This window comes from Drosophila simulans, chromosome 3L (genome assembly GCF_016746395.2).
Source record: "Drosophila simulans strain w501 chromosome 3L, Prin_Dsim_3.1, whole genome shotgun sequence".
In the NCBI taxonomy this organism is placed as follows: domain Eukaryota; kingdom Metazoa; phylum Arthropoda; class Insecta; order Diptera; family Drosophilidae; genus Drosophila; species Drosophila simulans.
Genome location: NC_052522.2, coordinates 14506900 through 14525728, shown reverse-complemented (window position 1 = coordinate 14525728; position 18829 = coordinate 14506900). Strand labels below are relative to the sequence as shown.

The window sequence follows — 18829 nt, the reverse complement described above, 5'->3', positions numbered from 1 at the left end:
TATATTTATACTGCAAAAGAATACCGTTCTAAAAAGAATCGATGCCAAATGAATGGAATACCCCCTATGTACCTGCCTTTTTTTTAGTGCATATTTCCAGCAAGTTGAAACGGTCACACTGCACCATTTTTCATAAAACAATCTTGTTTTGATATTGGTAAATTTATTGCCAGCAATTAGTATAAATTGTGTGTAAAATATAAGGCCAACTGGGCAGGCAACAAGTAAACTAAACACCATGGAGGCGGTGCCCCGTTTGCATATGCTGTGGTTCGCCCTAAAATCGAGTCCCGAGGGAACCTCCTTTGCGGCTTTGAAAAAGGTAAAAGGAAGAGAGTGCGAAAGGGGGAGTGAAATAATTAAGAGAGCCAGCAAAACAAAGAGGATACAACTTGGTGAAACGGAATTATCGGTCAACTTGGAAAAATGCGTTGCTTATTGGATTCATATTGGAATCGAAATTTCCATTCCTACGATGCAATTTGCTCCATTGTATTTTCCGTTTTCACCAACTTTTAAGCCCCCTTTGTCTGGCGGCTGAGTCATCGCCGTCATCTGATTTACTCGGCAAACAAATACAATGTTATAAACAAACACGGGCAGTTTGGTGGGTTATTGCACTTAATTCCACATGAAAACCCTTCACATAAAACTCCATAATAAAAATCCAACTTAAAACATTTCACGTTTTGCTTCCAGTACATCGCGGAATTTTATCATGAAGATCCCGAGGCTTACTCCAAAGAGGTCCATGCCCTGGAGACTCTGCGAAACCAGGCCATGCACACCACGAAAGATGGAGCGCCGGTGATGAAACGCTACTACTGCCAGCTGCACGCCCTTCAGAATCGATTTCCACAGCTGGCGGATCGCGGAATCTTCACCTTTAAATGGAAGGATCTCTATCACAGTGCCGTTCACGAGGTCACCGATCTGCGATTCGAACGGGCTGCCGTGCTGTTCAACATTGCCGCATTGCACACACAGTCCGGAGCGTCGGTGACCCGCGGCGATGTGGATGGAATGAAGATGGCCTGCACCCACTTCCAGGCGGCAGCTTGGGCCTATGGAGAGCTGAGAGAACGCTATGCCAATGTCAATAGCGGAGGCGATTTTATGACCCCAGAGCTGCTGGTCTTTCAGCAACAGGTGTGCTTTGCCCAAGCCCAGGAATGCATACTCGAGAAGTCGCTGATCGACAATAGGAAACCGCATATTGTGGCCAAAGTGACGGCACAGATTGTGGTTTACTATGGAGCTGCACTGGCTGCTCTCCTTACGGGAGGAGATGATGGTCCAGTGGCCCAGGTTATCGATAGTTCTGTGTACAAACTGTGGAAGAAGTACGTTCGCTTCAAGATCAACTATCTCACCTGCATATTGTATCTATACCAAGGCCAACATTCCGAAGAGAAGCGTCAAATGGGCGAAAGGGTGACGCTCTACCAGGTCAGTAACTATAACATTTTGAGCTCTATTTAAAAGAAAGGTTTAAATGCTTACTTAATATTCCTTTCAGGCTTCCTGGGACAAACTGGAGGAGGCACGCAAAGAGTCCAAGGGCCTTCCGGACCAGCGGGAAATCAACGAATCCCTCAGCTTCACCGCTGATGTGGTGGAAGCGAAGCGCAAAAATGCCAAAAACGAAAATGAGTTCATTTACCATGAGGCGGTGCCCGAATTGTCCACCATTGCAGCCGTGCAAGGTGCCAATTTGGTCAATGGGATTGGCTTCCAAGTAAGCGACGAGGAGCACGCGGGTCCAGACATCTTTGCCAGATTAGTGCCCATGAAGGCCCACGAAGCCAGCTCCTTGTACAGCGAAGAGAAAGCCAAACTTTTGCGTAAGTACGGAGCCCTGCTGGAGGAGAAGGACACCCAACTGGAGTCGTACATGAGCTCGCTCACCCTGGATAATCTGAATATCAACGAGGAGCAAGCCAATAAGTTGCCTCAGGGCATCGTGGATCGCTGTGCCGCCTTAAATGCAAACAAGACTGCTATCAGCGATCTTGTAGAGGCCATGTCTCAGCTGGCTGAGATTACAGCCGATGTGGAGACCAACCTGGGTGAGATTTCGAGCATGCTGGAGGCAGAAGCCAAAGCAGAGCGAGAGTTTCAATCCGCCACCGGCGTTCAACGAACTCCAAATGCCCACATTACAGAGTTATCGCGAGAGTTCCAGAAATACAGTGAAGCCCATGCACGGGCAGGGGAATCCAATAATACGTTGAGGAAAGCCATGAGCCTGCACGTAAATAATCTAAAGATCCTGGCCAGACCTTTGCCTGAGATTCAACAACTGATGCCCAAACTAAGTTCGGAACTGAATACCACCGAAATTTTCAGGGATGTGAAGCTCATCCTCAACAAAGTCAACGAAATGAAGGCGCAACGTGCTCAGTTCCATGCTGATTTGAGGATAGCCATCAATGAGGATGATATCACTGGCAAAGTAATTGCCCACGGTGGACAGGAGGGCCTCCAAGCTTTATTTGCAACCGAGCTGGGCAAGCACGACAAAATCACCGCACTTCTGGATCAGAATATGGTGGCTCAAGGTAATATTCTGCAAGCTCTAACTGAGAACTATGCCAAGGCGGCACCAGTTTTGAAAACGCTCCAGGACGTGAAGCAGAAACGGGAGCACTTTTACAGCTCGCTAGCGGCATCCTATGATGTTTATGAGGATCTGTTGGCAAAATCCGCCAAGGGTTTGGAATTCTACAAGAAACTAGCCGGAAATGTACAGAAGCTACTTACCAGATTTCGATCTGCCAGGGATGTGCAGTCCGAAGAGCGCCAGCAAAGGATGCAGAGCGTTAAGGCCACAACAACTCCAGTTGTCAGCAAACCAATAGCGGAAACTACGCCTGTGCCAGCGGTGAGCAGCACTCCCAAATTAAGGGATTACCTCAAGGCCAAGGCAGCCATGGCGGATGCTTCGAATCCCGCCTATGTGCCTACAGTGCGTCCAGTGCCGGTGGGCTCGGAAAATCCCACGCAGGCCGCTTGTTCCTATGCCACTGCACCGCCGAATGAGCCACCTCCACCCTATAGTCTCACACAGCAGCAGTATTTTGATCCCAGTGCCGCCGGCTACACGAATCCCATGTATCAGCAGCAACAGCAGCACATTGCTCCACCGGCCTACAAGGCCCAAGCATCGCCAAACTCGCAGACCCTGCACGGAGCGCTGGGTCTGATGAACTTGCAGGGCCAGGCGCAGGATAACAACCAAGCAGGCATGGCATACAATTACGGGTATCCAAGTGGGTCTGTTCCTCCTCTAGCCTACGCTCCACCCGGAACAGTTCCCGCAAGCTCAGCTTCCCAGGGATTGAATATCCAGCAGCCTCTGTATGTGGCAACATCGGGCAATCCAGTTTCGGTTTCAAATCCCAGTGAGCTGCCGTCCAACCTGCAGGCACCCTTCGTGGTCAATCCAATGTCCAATCCTTACCAAACAGCGGCAGGATATTCAGGACAGGCCTACCAACAGGTCAACGCTCAAGCTCAACAGGTGACTTATCCGCCAGCACCTTCTGGTTATCCAACAGGACAATCAGCCCAACAGCCCTTGGGTTATGTGCCAAGTCAGGGATCACAGCAGCAAGCTGGTGGATATCCTCAGGGATCACAGCAGCAGGCTGGTGAATATCCACAATCTCAGACACCGCAGCAACAGGTGGGAGCTTATCTACAGCAGCCATTATCAGGCTATGCCCAGCAACTGACGCCTCAGCTCCATGCACCCGGCTATGCCCAAACTCAGCAATCGACTGGACAACAGACACCACAGCAGCAACAGACTGGATATCCACAGACACCTCAGCAACAGCTAGCTGGGTATCCTCAGTCCCAGCAACAGGCTATTGGATATCCACAATCGCAGACACCGCAGCAGCAGGCCACCGGATATTCCCAGTCCCAGACGCCTCAACAACCACTGGCATATCAGCAGCAACCATCTGGTTATCCACAACAACAACAGCAGTCACTTGCTCCGCAACAGCCATCACTTTATCCATCGCAGGCTGTCCAAGCGTCGCCACAACCTATTCCTGGCCAGCAGGCAACACCTCCGAATGCTGGGCAACCTTTGCCATATCCACAGCAGTATACTGATCCCAATGCAGCTCCAGCCCCAGCTCCTGGTGTTTCTTCGGTACCAAGTCCTGCTCCAGCTCAGACTCCAGCCCCCACTTCATCTCAAGCTCAGGTTCCCACATCTCCTCATCCTTCAGCCACCTACAGCAGCTATTCCAACCATCCTGGCTATAGCTTTAATCCGCAGACAGGTATATACGAGTACAGCAGTGGCTACCAGCAGGACACCAGTTCGTTGAAGGGATCCCAAGCCTCGCAAAGCTACCAGTTCAGCCAGAGTGGCAAGCAGCAGTCGGTGGGAACCACGGACTCAGAGATTGCCAGTCGCAGCAATACCGCCACTGGATTCGATGTAAGTGATATACACGCTATTGAGACCTAAAATAACGATATATTTATCCAACAGTCGCCTATCGTGTCCCACACCAAGGTCAATATGGCAGCTAAAGACTCCACTTCCGCGATGGAGGGCAATGAGTCATCCAACTACTACTCCACTCCCTATGGATACCTTGGCAGTGTAAATCCGCAGCAACAACCCACTCCTGCGCCTCCTTCGAATTCAACTGCTTCGATTTATATGCAAAGTGGGGCGAGCAGCACGGCAGAAACACAAACGACTTCCAGCGGAGCTCCCTACGCTTCCTCCGCGGCTTTGACCAAAGTAGAACCAAAGCCGGAGGCCTTAGCTCCCAAGGTTACCAGCAATGTGGATCTGCTTAGCGACCTGGACATTGACTGCTCCGTGGCTGTTCCGCCGCCAATGTTGCCGCAACCTGTTTTGCAGCCCCAGGTGGTGGCCACTCCCACGCCGCCGGCAAGTCAGGTATCGGTGCCTGTTAAGGTAGAAAGTGTCGCAGAGCATGCTGCACCCGCAACACCGGAAATTCCTGTAGCAGCCACCGAGGGAACTGCTCAAGCTTCAGTTACCATTCCTTCGGGTCCGAAGTGTGCCAGTTTAGATAACCTATCCAACTGCTCCGACCTAAGTTCCCTGGAGAACTTTGACTGGGACTCGGTATCCGTTACACATTCCGTCAGTGAGAAACCGACCAAGGCATCTGGCACCGCCAATGGCCATTCGAGCACTTTTGCATTCCAATCCGAAACTTTTACGGACGAAAAAACGACAAAATATTTCCAAAAGGAGGTGGAGAGCTATGAAAAATTATTGGAGAATCTGCACGTGAAAATGTTGAATGGAAAAACACAACTGGGCGCCAAATGGCAAGAGCTGCAGCAGAAGCTGGATAAAGAAGCCGCTGCCAACAAGCGATCCACTACCATTGCGAAACTGTTCCCGGAGAAAAATCGATCCCTCGATTGTCTGCCCTACGATCATGCCAGAGTAAAGCTGGACAAGCAGACCGATGACTACATCAATGCCGCCTACATGAAGGTGAGTTATTCCAGCAAATGTTGTTATAGCACACAATATTTAAACGCTGTTCTTAATCATTTAGAACTTGAGTGCCGGCTGTCCCAACTTCATTGTCGCCCAGACTCCCCAGCCGAATACCATCAACGATTTCTGGTCCATGATCTGGTCGGAGAAGTCGCGCACTGTGGTTTGCCTGCACACCCCAAATGAAGTGAGTAACTTAAGCAAAAGTATGAGACTATGGATTCTAAATATTTGATATGTTTTACAGCTTTTTGATCCCTACTGGCCTCAAGCGTTGGACCAGCCTACTCACTATGATGATTACACCGTGACCTGCTTAAAATTGCAGCAACTTAGCCACTGCTCCGAATACCAACTCAAATTGTCCATGCATGGAGCGGACGCAGTGCTGGATTTGTCTCTACTGCAGCTGAAACAGTGGACCAAGGGGTAAAATGTCCAGATTTCATCCGATGGAGGGAAATAAACATTGCTATTTTACAGGGCTCCAGCTCAACTTCTGGGAGTGGCAGAAAATGCTTTGGAGACCCACAGACAGCGCTGCCAGGCAGCCAATGCTCCGCAATCGCCGCTTATTATGAACTGCTTAACGGGCTCAGAGCGCTCCGAACTGGTGGCCATTGGAGTATGTGCTATTATAGCGACCCAGAACAAGCAGCCAATTTTGATAAGTAAGCTTAATTGATTTTTAACCAGTTTATATATATTTAATCTCGCGTCCCTATTTAGATACGATTGATGTTTGGTCTCGCATTTGTGCGCAGCGTCAAAATTCGCTTAGGGATTCAGCCATCCTGGAGCAGTCCATGCAAATTGTGCTCTGCAATGCTCACAATGTGCTAAACAAACGTAAGCTATTTGATTAAACATTGTTATAATTAAAACTCAAGTTACCATTGTCTTGCAGGTGGCATAATGACCTCATATCAAATGAAGATGGCGCCGCAGGTGACAGCCAAGGAGCAGCAGGAGAACAAGGATCCGCTCAACGAGTTGGATGCACTTTGGAAGCTGAAGTAAACGACTGAGCCAAGCAACCAACTAAAGAACTATGCGTAATCAAAACGAGTATTTATACAAATATTTAACTGTGCAGACCTATTCCTAATTATCTAATATTGTTTCAAACAAGTTAAGGCAAGAGAAAAGTATTTAAAGGGATATCGAAATTATGTTTTATTCTGTATCGTAATCGTCTCTTTCAACTGTTATATAAATTGTAATTCGATGCAAACCGAATCGTGATTTTTATGGGATATTGTCAAGCGTTTCAAACCACTGTGCGAGTATATTAGAAATCAATAGAACATTTATATCACTTAATAAAATACATTAAAAATCAAATGGGTGTAGAAAGCATTCCTTGTGGAAAATATCAGTACAACTAGCCAGTATTTGTGTCGAATTTAACTTCGAATCATGAAGGTGATCAGCATTCGCTGGAAGACCTGCCTGCCAGGTCTGATAATAGTTACTTACTTGGTGAGTGCTATGCTCTACTTCGGAAAGGATATTACCCAGATTGAGCCAGTGGAACCAAGAGTAGTGAAAAACAAGACCAAAGTGCCACGAATGTTCGCCAAGACCATCAATCATGATGGCAACTGGGAGACTATTGTAACCAATCCGGAATTAAAGCCCAGATATCGCGTTGGCGGCGGAAGGACTGGTGTCAAGTTCGTGATTGGAGTACCCACTGTACTGCGACCGAAAAAGAACTATGTTCTCCAAACCGTGGACTGTCTGATCCGTCGAATGACTCCGGAGCAGCGCGACAATTGTCTAATTGTGATATTCGTGGGTGAAACCAAGCTGCAGTTCGCCAAGTTCATAGTGAAGGAACTGCATGCGAATCATTCGACGCACATGCGAGCTGGCCTCATCGATGTCATTGCGCCACCTTTGAATTACTATCCCAACTTCTCGAGGCTACACATCACGCTGAACGATGATCCGCAGCGAGTTCAGTGGAGGACCAAACAGAACCTGGACTACATATACCTGATGTCCTACGCTAAGAGCAGGGGCTTGTACTACCTGCAACTGGAGGACGATGTGATGGCGAACGTGGGTTTTCTGGACTACATCCAGAAGTTTGCAGTACTGCACAGCAGTTTTCGGATTGCCCAGCAGATCGATTGGATTGTGATGAGCTTCAGTGAGCTGGGCTTCATAGGGAAGCTCTTTCGCACCTCCGTGCTGAGCTCCTTCGTGGCGTACCTGAAGTTGTTCTACAATGACCAGCCCATTGACTGGCTGCTCCAGAGCTTCGTGACCCTGCAGAGCTGTCGCTGGGATAGTGTTTCCGATCCCGAATGTCAGCGGAACTTCGAGTCCAGACTGCTGCGCTCCGCGCAATCCCAGTTCCAGCATATGGGTGCCCAATCGTCCTTGGCGGATAAGGAGCAATATCAAAAGGATGCCTTCTTTAACCATAACTTTGCAAGGCAGCGCTTGAGGCATCTGCGACAGCCGCTCAACCTGATCGCCACCCATCGGAACTCGCTGTTGAAGCATAATCTCGACCTGGTTGAGGGGGAAACGTTTATCTGGATCTACATGCCACGGATGCCCAAGATCATGAAGTATCTGATAACCAATCAGTTCAAGCAGACGCAGCTTCACATCCGCAATGCGAAGGAGACAGCCCACAATCTGGCCGAGTTCAATATTGAATTGGTCAAGGGATCGCCCACACTGGTGGCCAACAGCTCCTCGACAAGGCAGTGTGGATTCGTGATGAGTCACACCGTCCAATCGTTTGCAGAAAGGGATGGAAAAGCGGAGCTGCCCTATACTTATATGTACTACTACATAAAGGAGGAGCCCGAGGGGCTCAGCTGGTTCCGTCGATTCTTTTGGGCTTCCAATGGATCCTCTATCCTCGAGCTACGATCCGCAATGCTATTACTCCTGCTTGTTTTTCAGTTTGTACAATAATTAATACATTTCCATCAATTCAATTTCAAATACTTGAGTTATTTATTAAGCTTATACACACATTACACGCATATTTGTTGTTCTCGTTTGTGATTCGATTAAGTTTTGAGTTGTCCCAACGGCTTATGAATATTGTAAAATTGTTATTTGTAATTTGTAATTTGTTGTAATTCAGCTACGATCGTTATGTGTTCGTGGAAGGGGAAGCCTATAATGCCAGCTAATATATATATTATTCCGATTGATCACTATCCGCTATTATTGTTGCTTGCTAATTTGTTGCAATTTGGCAAAATGAGTGTGTCTGGGAGAGCGAGTGCTGTAAATTATTGTTGCTAGTTGGCGCACATGTAACACAGGAATATATAAAAATATATATATATTTATGTTCGTACAATTATGCAATAGTAAGTATATGCAAAACATTCGTTTCAATTATTCAGTTTATCGAAAGCAGTCTACAATATCTGTTACTCTATATATAGCGGCATACGAATTTGAAATTGAATAACTTTCGAAAGTCAAAAAATGCAACAGAATGCATCGAACTTAGCTCTTTAATATTTATGCCACTATATATTGCAATTCTCTTTACTCAACAGGAACCAAGTTTAAACAATCATCATCATTCTTGTTTTTGTTTTTAGTTGATTTTTGTCATAGTCTATCAAAAAATTTGGCGTTTCCAATTAGTTGAACCAATCATAAAATGGATCGTATGTATATATAAAAAATGTTTTCTTATGAATGATTTTTGTTTTTGGAATTTCGTTTTACAATTGCTAATTAGAGTTGTTTTACATGTACGTGTATATGTATATAATGTAGGTATATAATTATTTCATTGTTATGCACAAATTATTAACAAATCACAGTAAAAAAGCAAGAATGCTAAAAATCGTTTCGTTATTTAATGGTTCAATGTTTATGTTTATGCATATTTTATTTATGTATGTAGTTATGGCTTCATCTTCAAGAAGGTGGCTATAAAAAACTAACACAAGCATGATGGGTGAATTCATAATATTACGATAAATTATTAAAGTAAAGGAATACTTTTAACCAATTAATGTACAGATTAAACTTAAGTGTGCAACAATGTGTAAATATTTCTTAATTCTTAATTGATCGATAAGATTTCAGCGGGTTCGAGATTCTTGATCACTTGGAAATTAAAAAAAAAAATGAAAACAAAATAAATTGGAATGTGTTGGGGTTACCGATAAAATGAGGTTAACACTTATAACTAAAGAAAAATAAACATAAAAAGATAATATTCGAACAAATATAGGAATACCAAGAAATAGCCTTACTAACATAGCCCACAACTTGATTTTTATAATCTATACCAATATATTATACCACCATGAAAAAATGGAAGGGGCACTTGGAGTACATATATCAAATCCATATGGTTATGCGAAAAATATACTGACAGCTTGGGATTAAACAAGACTTTTGGGAGACTGTAGACCAATGATATTGACGAGGCTCGTAACGCTTAAGTTAAAGAAACCCTAACGAATTGGTTCTGGGGATATATGGCAATATAATCGGTCTACAGTCGTACTTGAGCCTTATAGCTAAGGATAATCACTTAAAGTTAGGAGAGCGAGAGACGAGATGTTTGGGGAGATTATTTACACACTGAGATAATCGAGGGTAAAAGCATCATTCGAAAAATATACACACAGATGTACAATTATTGGGTTGGTCGACTCGCAGCTATGGAAAAACCATGACAATGCCTTGGGAGCAAAACGAATTCTTCAGCAAAAAGTTGCATCTTTTTAAGAGCCATGGGAAAAAAGTTATCTTAATTATTCCTAAATGTTTCTCAAGCTATTTGATTAAGATTACGTTTTGCTCCCACGACTGCATCTCAGCGAAATCGACACAATCCCATAGACAAATTGTGGATGGGGATTAGTATAGACATTAACTGGAGAGGGATTCGATGGATTACCAGGACTGCTTGGCTCCTATTCATCCCAGTTTTGCCGCTGCCGGTGGCGATGCAGCAATCAGCTGCCCCCCACATACCGTGGCTTTGCGGCATTGTCCTCGGATTTGGAATCACTGCCCCATTCCTGTAATTCGATCTCGCTGAGCAGGGCCCAATTTTCGCTGTCGCTGTGGACGTGGAGGCGCAGCTCCTTGATGGCACCTATCTTTGCATCCAGAAGGCCCTCGGCCACGCCCAGGCTATCGAATGAACCCACCACCAGATAGCCGTCCGTGGTGGTGTTGTAGTTGCTCCAGACGGACGAATTTTCGCTCAGCGTATCCGCCGGCAGGAGCTCCACCGTCGTGTTGTAGAACCTATCGGACGGGTGCTCCGAGTTGCCGCTTCGGAAGAGGTAGTGCCTCAGCTGAGTGGGTCGCTCGAATATGATCTGCACCAGATCTCCAGGCTGCGGTAGCAAGCCCCAGAAGTAGGATTCTCCTCTATAAGCGCGTTGCAACAGATAGTTCTTATACGGCGCAATGTTGGACTTCACCAGAGCCGGCGGATTGTGTGTATGGGCATAATACTGCGGCACCTTACTGCCGAACTGCTTGTCCTTCAGCTTTTGAACTTTTCCTTTCAGCGACGAACTTGTACCAATGTGTTGGAAAAGGGACTTTCGAAAATGCTGCCAGTACTTTGCCTTCTCCGCATTGCAGTGCTTCTGATCCTTGTCCGTGCGACAAACCTTGGACTCGATGAAATACGTTAGTAACCAGTCCACTGGCTTGTCATTATAGAACATTTGGAAATAGGTGATCAGGTAGGGTAGCTCCGCACTCTTGAACATCTTGCCAATAAAGCCAAGCTGGCAAAAGTCAAGCACAAACCATTCTGGTTGATCAGGTTTCGTCAATGCGCTCTTGATTAGAGCGAATTTCTTCATGGTGGTGATGAACTGCCGCTTGGTCAGTATATCGTCCTCCAGTTGAACGTAAAAGGTTCCCTTCGAATGGGCATAGGCCATCAGGTAGGCAAAGTCCAGATTTTGCTTACTGCGCCACTTGACGCGCTCCAAAGGATCATTCAGTGTGATGCGAAGTCGTTCGAAATTGGGATAGTAACTAGGCGCAGGTGCTATTATATCAATCAGTCCACTCTCCACATGCTGATCGAAACTGGCCTCGATTTGACGGGCAATAAGTTGCACGGACTCCATATCCGTTTCTCCTATATAGACAATGATTAGTGTTTCGTTCTGCTCCTCGTCGTTCATGTTCTCGATGAGATTGTGGAGGGTTCCGAGCAGGTACGATTGCTTCTCCCTCCGCACGGTGGGCACACCCAGGACAATGCTCACATCCGAACGGCCCTTGCTTTGCAAGTATGCTGGTCGCAGGGAGCCCGCATCGTCCAGGAGATGCGGCAGGAAATGATAGGCATTCGGTAGCCGTATATTCTGGCTCCTGGCCATCGAACCATTGGCACTGCCACCCTTACTGATATGCGACGCATTTCTCAGCAGCTGCCTGGCCTCGGGACTCAGTCCGTCGAGCAGATTGACCACGGGCAGAGGTGGCGGCGGCGGTGGTGCACTGGCTCCCGTCACATTGACGCTCTGCAGCTGGCCCAGGTACTGGGAAAGCAGCGCCACGTCCTCCTGGCGGGCGCGGTACATGGACTCCAAATACTGCAGCCGCATATGGCATTCGGCCAGGCGCTGAGTCAGCGACTGTTCGGTGGATAACTCGGGTCCCATCACCATCAGGATCACGATGCATGGTGCCAGCACCAGGGCCGTCACTATCAGCATGCAGTTCCGCTGCCTAATCTTGAACATCATTCGCTCTGCCCTGGATTCCTCCGCTGGCTGTGTCGTATTAATTAGCTAACTGTTTGCCTTGGGGCTGCTTTGCTTCCTCTTCTGGGTTGGCTTTCCGTTCTGGCTCGGTCTCTGGTTCGTTGTGCTGGTGGCGTTCCCTTGGGCCGGCTGTCATCCTCATTCCTCCTATGACTAATGCAGGCGCTGCAACAAAAACAAGGCATTTAGTTTTGTACACTGCCAAAAATTGGGGAAGAAATACATATTCAAATCAAGAATGATTTGTATATGCTGATTCTAACCAAAATTAAACTCTATCCTTTGATTATTCAATTAAGAGAGTGATGAGCTATCAGTTATATTGAACTCATTTAAAAACCTGCTAGTTCAGAGTTTAACTACAACTTTCAAGATATTTTTCACATTAAATTTATTAGCATTTAGCCCTTTCTGCTTGCCCTATTAAAACTTTTCTAAACTCTTCCTATATTTAGGTGCGACTTGTGTTTTCACATGTGTGCTTTCGTCTATAAATCCCTAGTGTAGTTGCTAATTTTATTGGCTTTTTTGAAGAGTGCCGTGGGGTGGCCCATGGGGGGCTGCGTCCGAAGGTCGCACCGTTTAACGCTTCTTTGTAGCCGTAGCCGCCTTTTGCCTTACCCGGGTTGGATTAACGACGTCGTCGGTGGTGGCAGCTGTCGCAATTCTCGCCACATGACCTGGCCGTGAGTTAGAATAATAATAATTGTTATGTACATGTACTGAGCACCCAAGACGTTGGCAGTAGGCAGTAGACCTAGACTTAACTTACATGGCCAAGTGCCCGGAAAGCTATGTTCTTCCTCCTCGCCGCCAAAAGTTCGATCGGTGGGTCTGAAAGTGGGAGCAAATGCTGTTTACTGATTGTTAATTCGTCTGGTTTGGGTTTGGCAGCTCAAAAGAAAGGGGTATATTTAGCGGGTCGGTTGTATTGGGCTGGTCGGAAATCCCATAGAGATTTACTTATTATACACCAAGGATTTTGCGGGCCAATTAAATTAAAATTTCGTTATCGCAGAAAAGTTATTTCTGTAAACGAGGAATGTTCATTGATTAAACTCTTACTAACCGGAAACATCAATAAACTAATTTGTTTATGCTTAGTTTTAATAAGCTGACAAATACGAATGACTAAAGAAAAGAAAGATTTGTCATTTATAAATTAAAAATCTTAAAATTTGTAATCACTTAATATTTCGATATAATTATGCTTATATTTTTTAGTTACCCTCTGTTTTCACACCGGGTATCAGTTATTCGATATGAGAGATCGGCACTCGGCATTGTGTGAACATTAACAATGTGAAGATATAAACTTTCGCACTTCGTTTAGCGCACGCAGGCGAACGTAAACAATGGGTCGAAAGAATAAATAAATATGAAAAAAGATAAATGGGTAAATAAACAGGAATAGCGAAAAGTTCGCACCCACGCACATGCACACCCTTATTTACTCACACTTGTTTGCAGCTCAAGTGGGGCGAATGGGTGAATTAACTAATTAATCAGCACTTAAATAGGAACAAATTGAACGCAGTGAATTCTATTTATCCATCTGGGTATTTTGCACGCTGCTACTTGTAGCCAATTCGCAGTTTTCTCCCTTTTTCGATGCTCCTCCTATTTTCGCCATTCGTTGTCGTTCGCACGCGTTTCTCGTTGTCTTCACATATTTACGATTGCCCGCCGAGTGCGTTATGTAAATGCAAGTGATGTAAATTATTGCAGCACTCGGATTGCTATTGCTATTGTTTAACGTTATATACAATACAGCGGGGAATTAGTTTCAACGCCCCCGACCAAAAACAACAACAGAACAGGCTGCTGCCAAGCAATCGTTATCGGCATTGCTGTGATGCCAGACGGTCGCTGATAATTGAGGTGGCCACACTCTTATGTTATGTTTAACAGTATGGCTTCTGGCTTATTGGCAACGGTTAACATATGTTAAGGGTACAACAGGTACCTGCACTTCGCACATCTCTAGCCGCATTTTAATAACAAAAGATTTTTGCAAAAATGTATTTAACTCTGCTTAACGGCACTGGCTTCGTTTTCAACGTGGATGGTGAGTGGCTTAAAGAACAATAAAATTGGCATTTAATCAAATGCGCTTACTACCCAGATTACATGGAACTGCGGAGCAAACATCGCATAATGGGTGCTCCAGTGGGCACAGCGAACACAAAAGGCTGGAGTCCCAATCAATCCAGTAAGATATTTACTTATATAGGGCTTCTTCCAGCTTTGGATTTGTTTGGTATCAAATTTGAACATACATTATTACAATTTCTTACTTTTTTCAGCTCTGCCCGTGGAGCTGAGTAAATTTGAAACCCAATTGCTTTTGGATGAGAATATAGCAAAGTTAGTTGATAAATCCAAAGATCTGAAGGCCAAACCCACTGCCGAGAAACTGGAGGAGTGCAAGGCGGATTTTGAATCCCGGTTACTGGGACAGGAGGAAGCACTGAAAACGGAGAAACTACGGGAAACTGAACGATACATGGATAAGATACTGACGGGAAAACGCAAGAAGTTGCTCAAGCAGGGCAAAAATGAATTGGGTAAAAGAATATTACTGGGAAATAAATATAATATATGTATAATATTTGGTATAAATAATATGTCAGTGGAAGTTCATCCACATAAATTCAAAATTTTAAACTTAGCTATCAGCGCACTTAAATCTAATTTTATAAAATGTGCATAAAAAAAGGAGTATAAGATAACTTAATTTTTAGCTGCCGCTCTGACTGACAAGGATGTACTAATGGAGATGTCTGTGAATTTCAAATTCGATCGCCAAAATGCCTTGCTGGAGGTGCCTTGTGAACATCCCACGGATCACTGTAGATATATTAAAACCTATATCTCTCGATAAATAAGCTTAATTCAATTCTACAACCAACAGCTGCGCAAATAGTTACCATTCCCATTGTGCACACCAATTCCCTGAAATACCGCGTTTTCAAAGATCTTTGGCGGCGCGGAAAGTACGTGACTTCCGGCGATGCATTTGGTGCTGACTTTCTGGTTTACCCCGGCGATCCCATGATCTACCATGCCTCCCACATTGTAATTGTTCACGAACAACCTGTAATTAAACCCCTGGAACTGATAGCCAAAGTTCGTCTATCGGTGATTGTCAACAAAAGCTGCGTATTCGCCTACGAGATGGAAAATAATGAGGAAAAAATCCATTACCAAACGGTCGCATGGTGCAATCCTGGCAAATGAGGAAATCACAGGCAAGTAGATGTAGCAAAAGAACATGCAATTCTAATAATAATATTCTAAATTATTATTATTCCAAAGTTGGTTTCTAAAGTTAGAAAGTAGACTAATACTTTAGTCAGCAACTTTTAATTGTACTGAATATCTGTGACGCATTGAGAAGACTTTGCGCTCAAGGGAGAACATCTAATTTCGACCAGTGTATTTTTTTTTTTGCTCCAAAGAATCTTATTTTTTTTTAAGACTGAGCGGGAGAGAGTGGGCTTTCCGTGAGCACGGGTTTTGTTTTTGGCGCCGAATTGGGTTTATTTTTTAGTGGAAATTGGATACAATGCCGGAGAAACTACGCTCCCGCTCCGCTCCATTTCCCCGTCGCTCCTCCCCTCTCTGGCGGACTCTCCACGTTTCGCCGTCTCGCTCTGAGCGGCAGGAGCAGCGCCAAAAACGGTTTCTCCCACTCACAGTTGGAAATTGTACACAGTGCACATGGTAAATCGGTTTATTATGACCACGACATCCAACTCGAGATGTTTGCTCGCCACTCCGTCCAGGGTCCATTGTTGTGGTTTTTAGGCGGGAGTCATTCGTCGCTTCCCGCTAAACTTTGTTAAATTAATTAGTTATACAAAATGAGGTTTTAATTCGATGGCCCCCAAACGCCAGAGCACACATACAGATGCACTTCTATAAGCAAACGGCGATAGGCAAATAAGTCGCATACATTTGCGTATTTGTTTTCAACAAATTTGTGCTGAATTCTTCATGTTTTGCGTTCGTTTCAAGTATATTCAGTTTTTTTTTTTTTTAAATAGAAACAACGTGATAAGGCGCGGTGGGGAAGGCCAGGCAAAAGTCGTGCCGCGCCGTTCGAATTTCAAACAGTCGGGTTGACGCACGGTGGGACGAGAGCTATCTGTAGAACTTTTAATTTTTTCATACATTTTTATAAAACACAAAACTTTAGTTTGGAAACATTTAACATTTACGGCTCAACATTAAAAAAAAGTAGCCAATGGAAAAAATAGTCCAGTAACGCTTTAACAATTTGCTTACAAAAAGCAGTTATACATTTTATCCAAAAATGTAACATAGTAATTTAATTCCTACCACTTTTTTATCCCACTGTGCTCGGTTCGCGCTCGTTCCTCCACCTCTCTCCCCCTTCCGCAACAACACTAGCACTCTGTAGAGTCACCCACCACCATCACCACCCCCCGGCGCGCACGCTCTCCCTCACTCTCACATCATGCTCCGTTGGTCGGCATTGCCAGCTGCGAAACATGAAACATGCTCACTGCTTTAACGCCGATTGGAACTTTAAAGGGGCATTTCGAACGGCATTTCTCATGGCCCCCTCCCCTGCCCAGCAGCATCAAAACAGAGAAAATTGTAATCTTAAAAATTTGGACACTCGCTCACTTTATATTACTTTCTTCTCTGAGCGTTGACTAGAAGTGCCACTCTCCTTCTCCTTCACTTCCAAATTCGACTAACTTCCCTATCGCGGGGTCTCTCCGCTCTTAAGCTGGACTTGATCTGCATACGAGAATGAGACTTACTATATGTTTTTACCCCGTAGGGTCTCGGTCTCTGAGATGTGTCAAAAGTAACAGGTGATTGGATTGGATTCGCATGGTGAGAGGAGAGTCAAAGACAGGGGAAAGAGAATGTAGGGCGTAAGAGCGAACCGGCTTTTCTTCCAGTTGTTATTATTACTGTCACAGGATCTGTTGATATTCGGAACCGAAGAGAAACCCAGTCCCGATACGTATCTATTTTAATCCAAACTTATCAGATTCTTTTGATTCCTGTGTAACCCTCAGTAACATTACACTTGTTCCTAGAAAAATGGAATATGACATTCTTAAAAAGAAAACTGAAAGTGATTTATTCTGAACCCAACACGCTTCCAGATTTTGGTTCCAAGAAAATCTGCTTATTCATTTAATCATAGCTAATATTAGAATTTATTTCTAATACAATTGCTATAATTCTAATGGCTATAATTCAAAAACGTTTTGATTTCTTAATCCTTAATTTTAACTGTAAAATTGGTTCTATTCAGAGTAGAGCAGAAGAAAATGTTGAATATTGTGATCCCGGATCAGATAGTTTTCGAACCGAAACCTACGGATCCCGTTGACCTTTTTCTTATCGCACTCTGATACTCCGACCGGTCGGTCACATGTGTTTTTCGTCCGTGAAGTCAGCCCAGAATATTTCCATCATTCAATATTTACCACCTTTTATAGTTTTGTTTACTATCTTGCCGACTTTTTTGTCTTGTCGTCTTGCTCTCCTCTCCTTCCTAAAAATACTCTTCCTGCGCTCCATCTGGCAATGCCGCTCGACAACTGTACTTCAAAGAGCGTTGCCAGGCAGGTCACTTCTCTCATAGATACACAGATACAGGCGCGCACGCACACCAGCACGCAAAACAACCACCACCAGCAGTACAGAAATTACACATTTTCTCCCCGAGTAGAGAACTGAAAAACTGGCCGCGCTGGCAGCGCCGGAGCAGCGAAATTCGATCGAAACCATTTACTCAGTCTCAGTTCGAGTTATCCAACGTTGGCGAGCGGACAAACAAGCAGGAGAAAAAAGCGTACGGGCAAGAGAAAGAGAAGGCACAAAATCACCCACAGCCACTGAAATTTTCTTTTGCGCTCCGGTGAGAAGATAATTTCACAAACCAAAACCGAACCAACAAACAAAAAAAGTGCGCTCCGTGAGCGGGAAAACAATAACAAAATCAAGAGACATGCGATTATAAAACGCACAAAATAACTGAGTGATCAAAAAAAAAAATTAAATGCGTGTCTCATGGCTTGACTGTACTGTGTATTAAAAAATGTGATTGTGTCTGCTGTCCGTCTGTCTGAGTTTGTGCGCGTGTGTGTGCTGTTGGCGTTTTTAAATGTGGCGCGCTATTTTTGTGTGATTTTTGTGGGCAGCAACGAATTTTGAAACATCAATTTTATACTAGTAGTCAGTCCCCTTGTGAAAAAGTCTCCTCCAACAACAAAATTCCTGTGAGCAGCCTACACACATGCGTTGTCTCGCTCTCGCGCGCTCTGGCCCCCAAAGAGTGCGAGAGCGGGAGAGTGAGACCGAGAAAGAGAGAGGGAGAGAGCTAATAACTAATTTCTGTACTCTTTTTCTTTTCTATTTTTCATTTCAGTTTCGAGAAAGCAGCGCGCCAAGCAGCAAGAAGAAGAGGAAGAGCAAAGGGAGTTGGAAAAGCAGTGGCGTCGTGGAGGAGGAGTAGAAAGGGGATTTTCGCGAAAAATCCCAACTTGAAGAGAATTTTCCCCGTAACCGTTAA

General features: G+C 44.9%; 4 protein-coding genes across 6 annotated transcripts; 3 read left to right on the top strand and 1 right to left on the bottom strand.

Annotated features, from left to right (window-relative positions):
* The first annotated feature begins 81 nt into the window (after window positions 1-81).
* Window positions 82-6859, top strand: LOC6738069 (tyrosine-protein phosphatase non-receptor type 23). Its single transcript, XM_016169542.3, has 9 exons — window positions 82-322; window positions 700-1449; window positions 1520-4462; window positions 4517-5509; window positions 5574-5702; window positions 5763-5944; window positions 5999-6186; window positions 6245-6364; window positions 6423-6859. The coding sequence occupies exons 1-9, from the start codon at window positions 239-241 to the stop codon at window positions 6533-6535; spliced, it is 5502 nt and encodes a 1833-aa protein (XP_016031897.1). The 5' UTR covers window positions 82-238; the 3' UTR covers window positions 6536-6859.
* A 63-nt stretch (window positions 6860-6922) lies between these two features.
* On the top strand, window positions 6923-8951 carry LOC6738067 (alpha-1,3-mannosyl-glycoprotein 4-beta-N-acetylglucosaminyltransferase A). The gene has a single exon (XM_002084845.4). It carries the CDS (start codon window positions 6935-6937, stop codon window positions 8453-8455), a length of 1521 nt encoding a protein of 506 aa, XP_002084881.2. The 5' UTR covers window positions 6923-6934; the 3' UTR covers window positions 8456-8951.
* Window positions 8952-9106: 155 nt separating this feature from the next.
* Window positions 9107-14043, bottom strand: LOC27207737 (alpha-1,3-mannosyl-glycoprotein 4-beta-N-acetylglucosaminyltransferase A). Of its 3 annotated transcripts, none has more exons than XM_039293599.2 (4): window positions 13723-14043; window positions 13037-13117; window positions 12886-12944; window positions 9107-12429 (listed from the first exon to the last, which is right to left on the bottom strand). In XM_039293599.2, exon 4 carries the CDS (start codon window positions 12244-12246, stop codon window positions 10480-10482), a length of 1767 nt encoding a protein of 588 aa, XP_039149533.1. In that variant the 5' UTR covers window positions 12247-12429; window positions 12886-12944; window positions 13037-13117; window positions 13723-14043; the 3' UTR covers window positions 9107-10479. The 3 variants fall into 3 exon arrangements, with proteins under 3 accessions (XP_039149533.1, XP_016031895.2, XP_039149534.1); XM_016183409.3 differs by having other exon boundaries at window positions 13037-13098; XM_039293600.2 differs by lacking the exon at window positions 12886-12944 and having other exon boundaries at window positions 13037-13098.
* Window positions 14044-14171: 128 nt separating this feature from the next.
* LOC6738065 (probable tRNA-splicing endonuclease subunit tsp-4) lies at window positions 14172-18777 on the top strand. The gene is made up of 6 exons (XM_016169543.3): window positions 14172-14332; window positions 14390-14476; window positions 14571-14831; window positions 15009-15116; window positions 15179-15515; window positions 18686-18777. The coding sequence occupies exons 1-5, from the start codon at window positions 14284-14286 to the stop codon at window positions 15502-15504; spliced, it is 831 nt and encodes a 276-aa protein (XP_016031894.1). The 5' UTR covers window positions 14172-14283; the 3' UTR covers window positions 15505-15515; window positions 18686-18777.
* The last annotated feature ends 52 nt before the right edge of the window (window positions 18778-18829 follow it).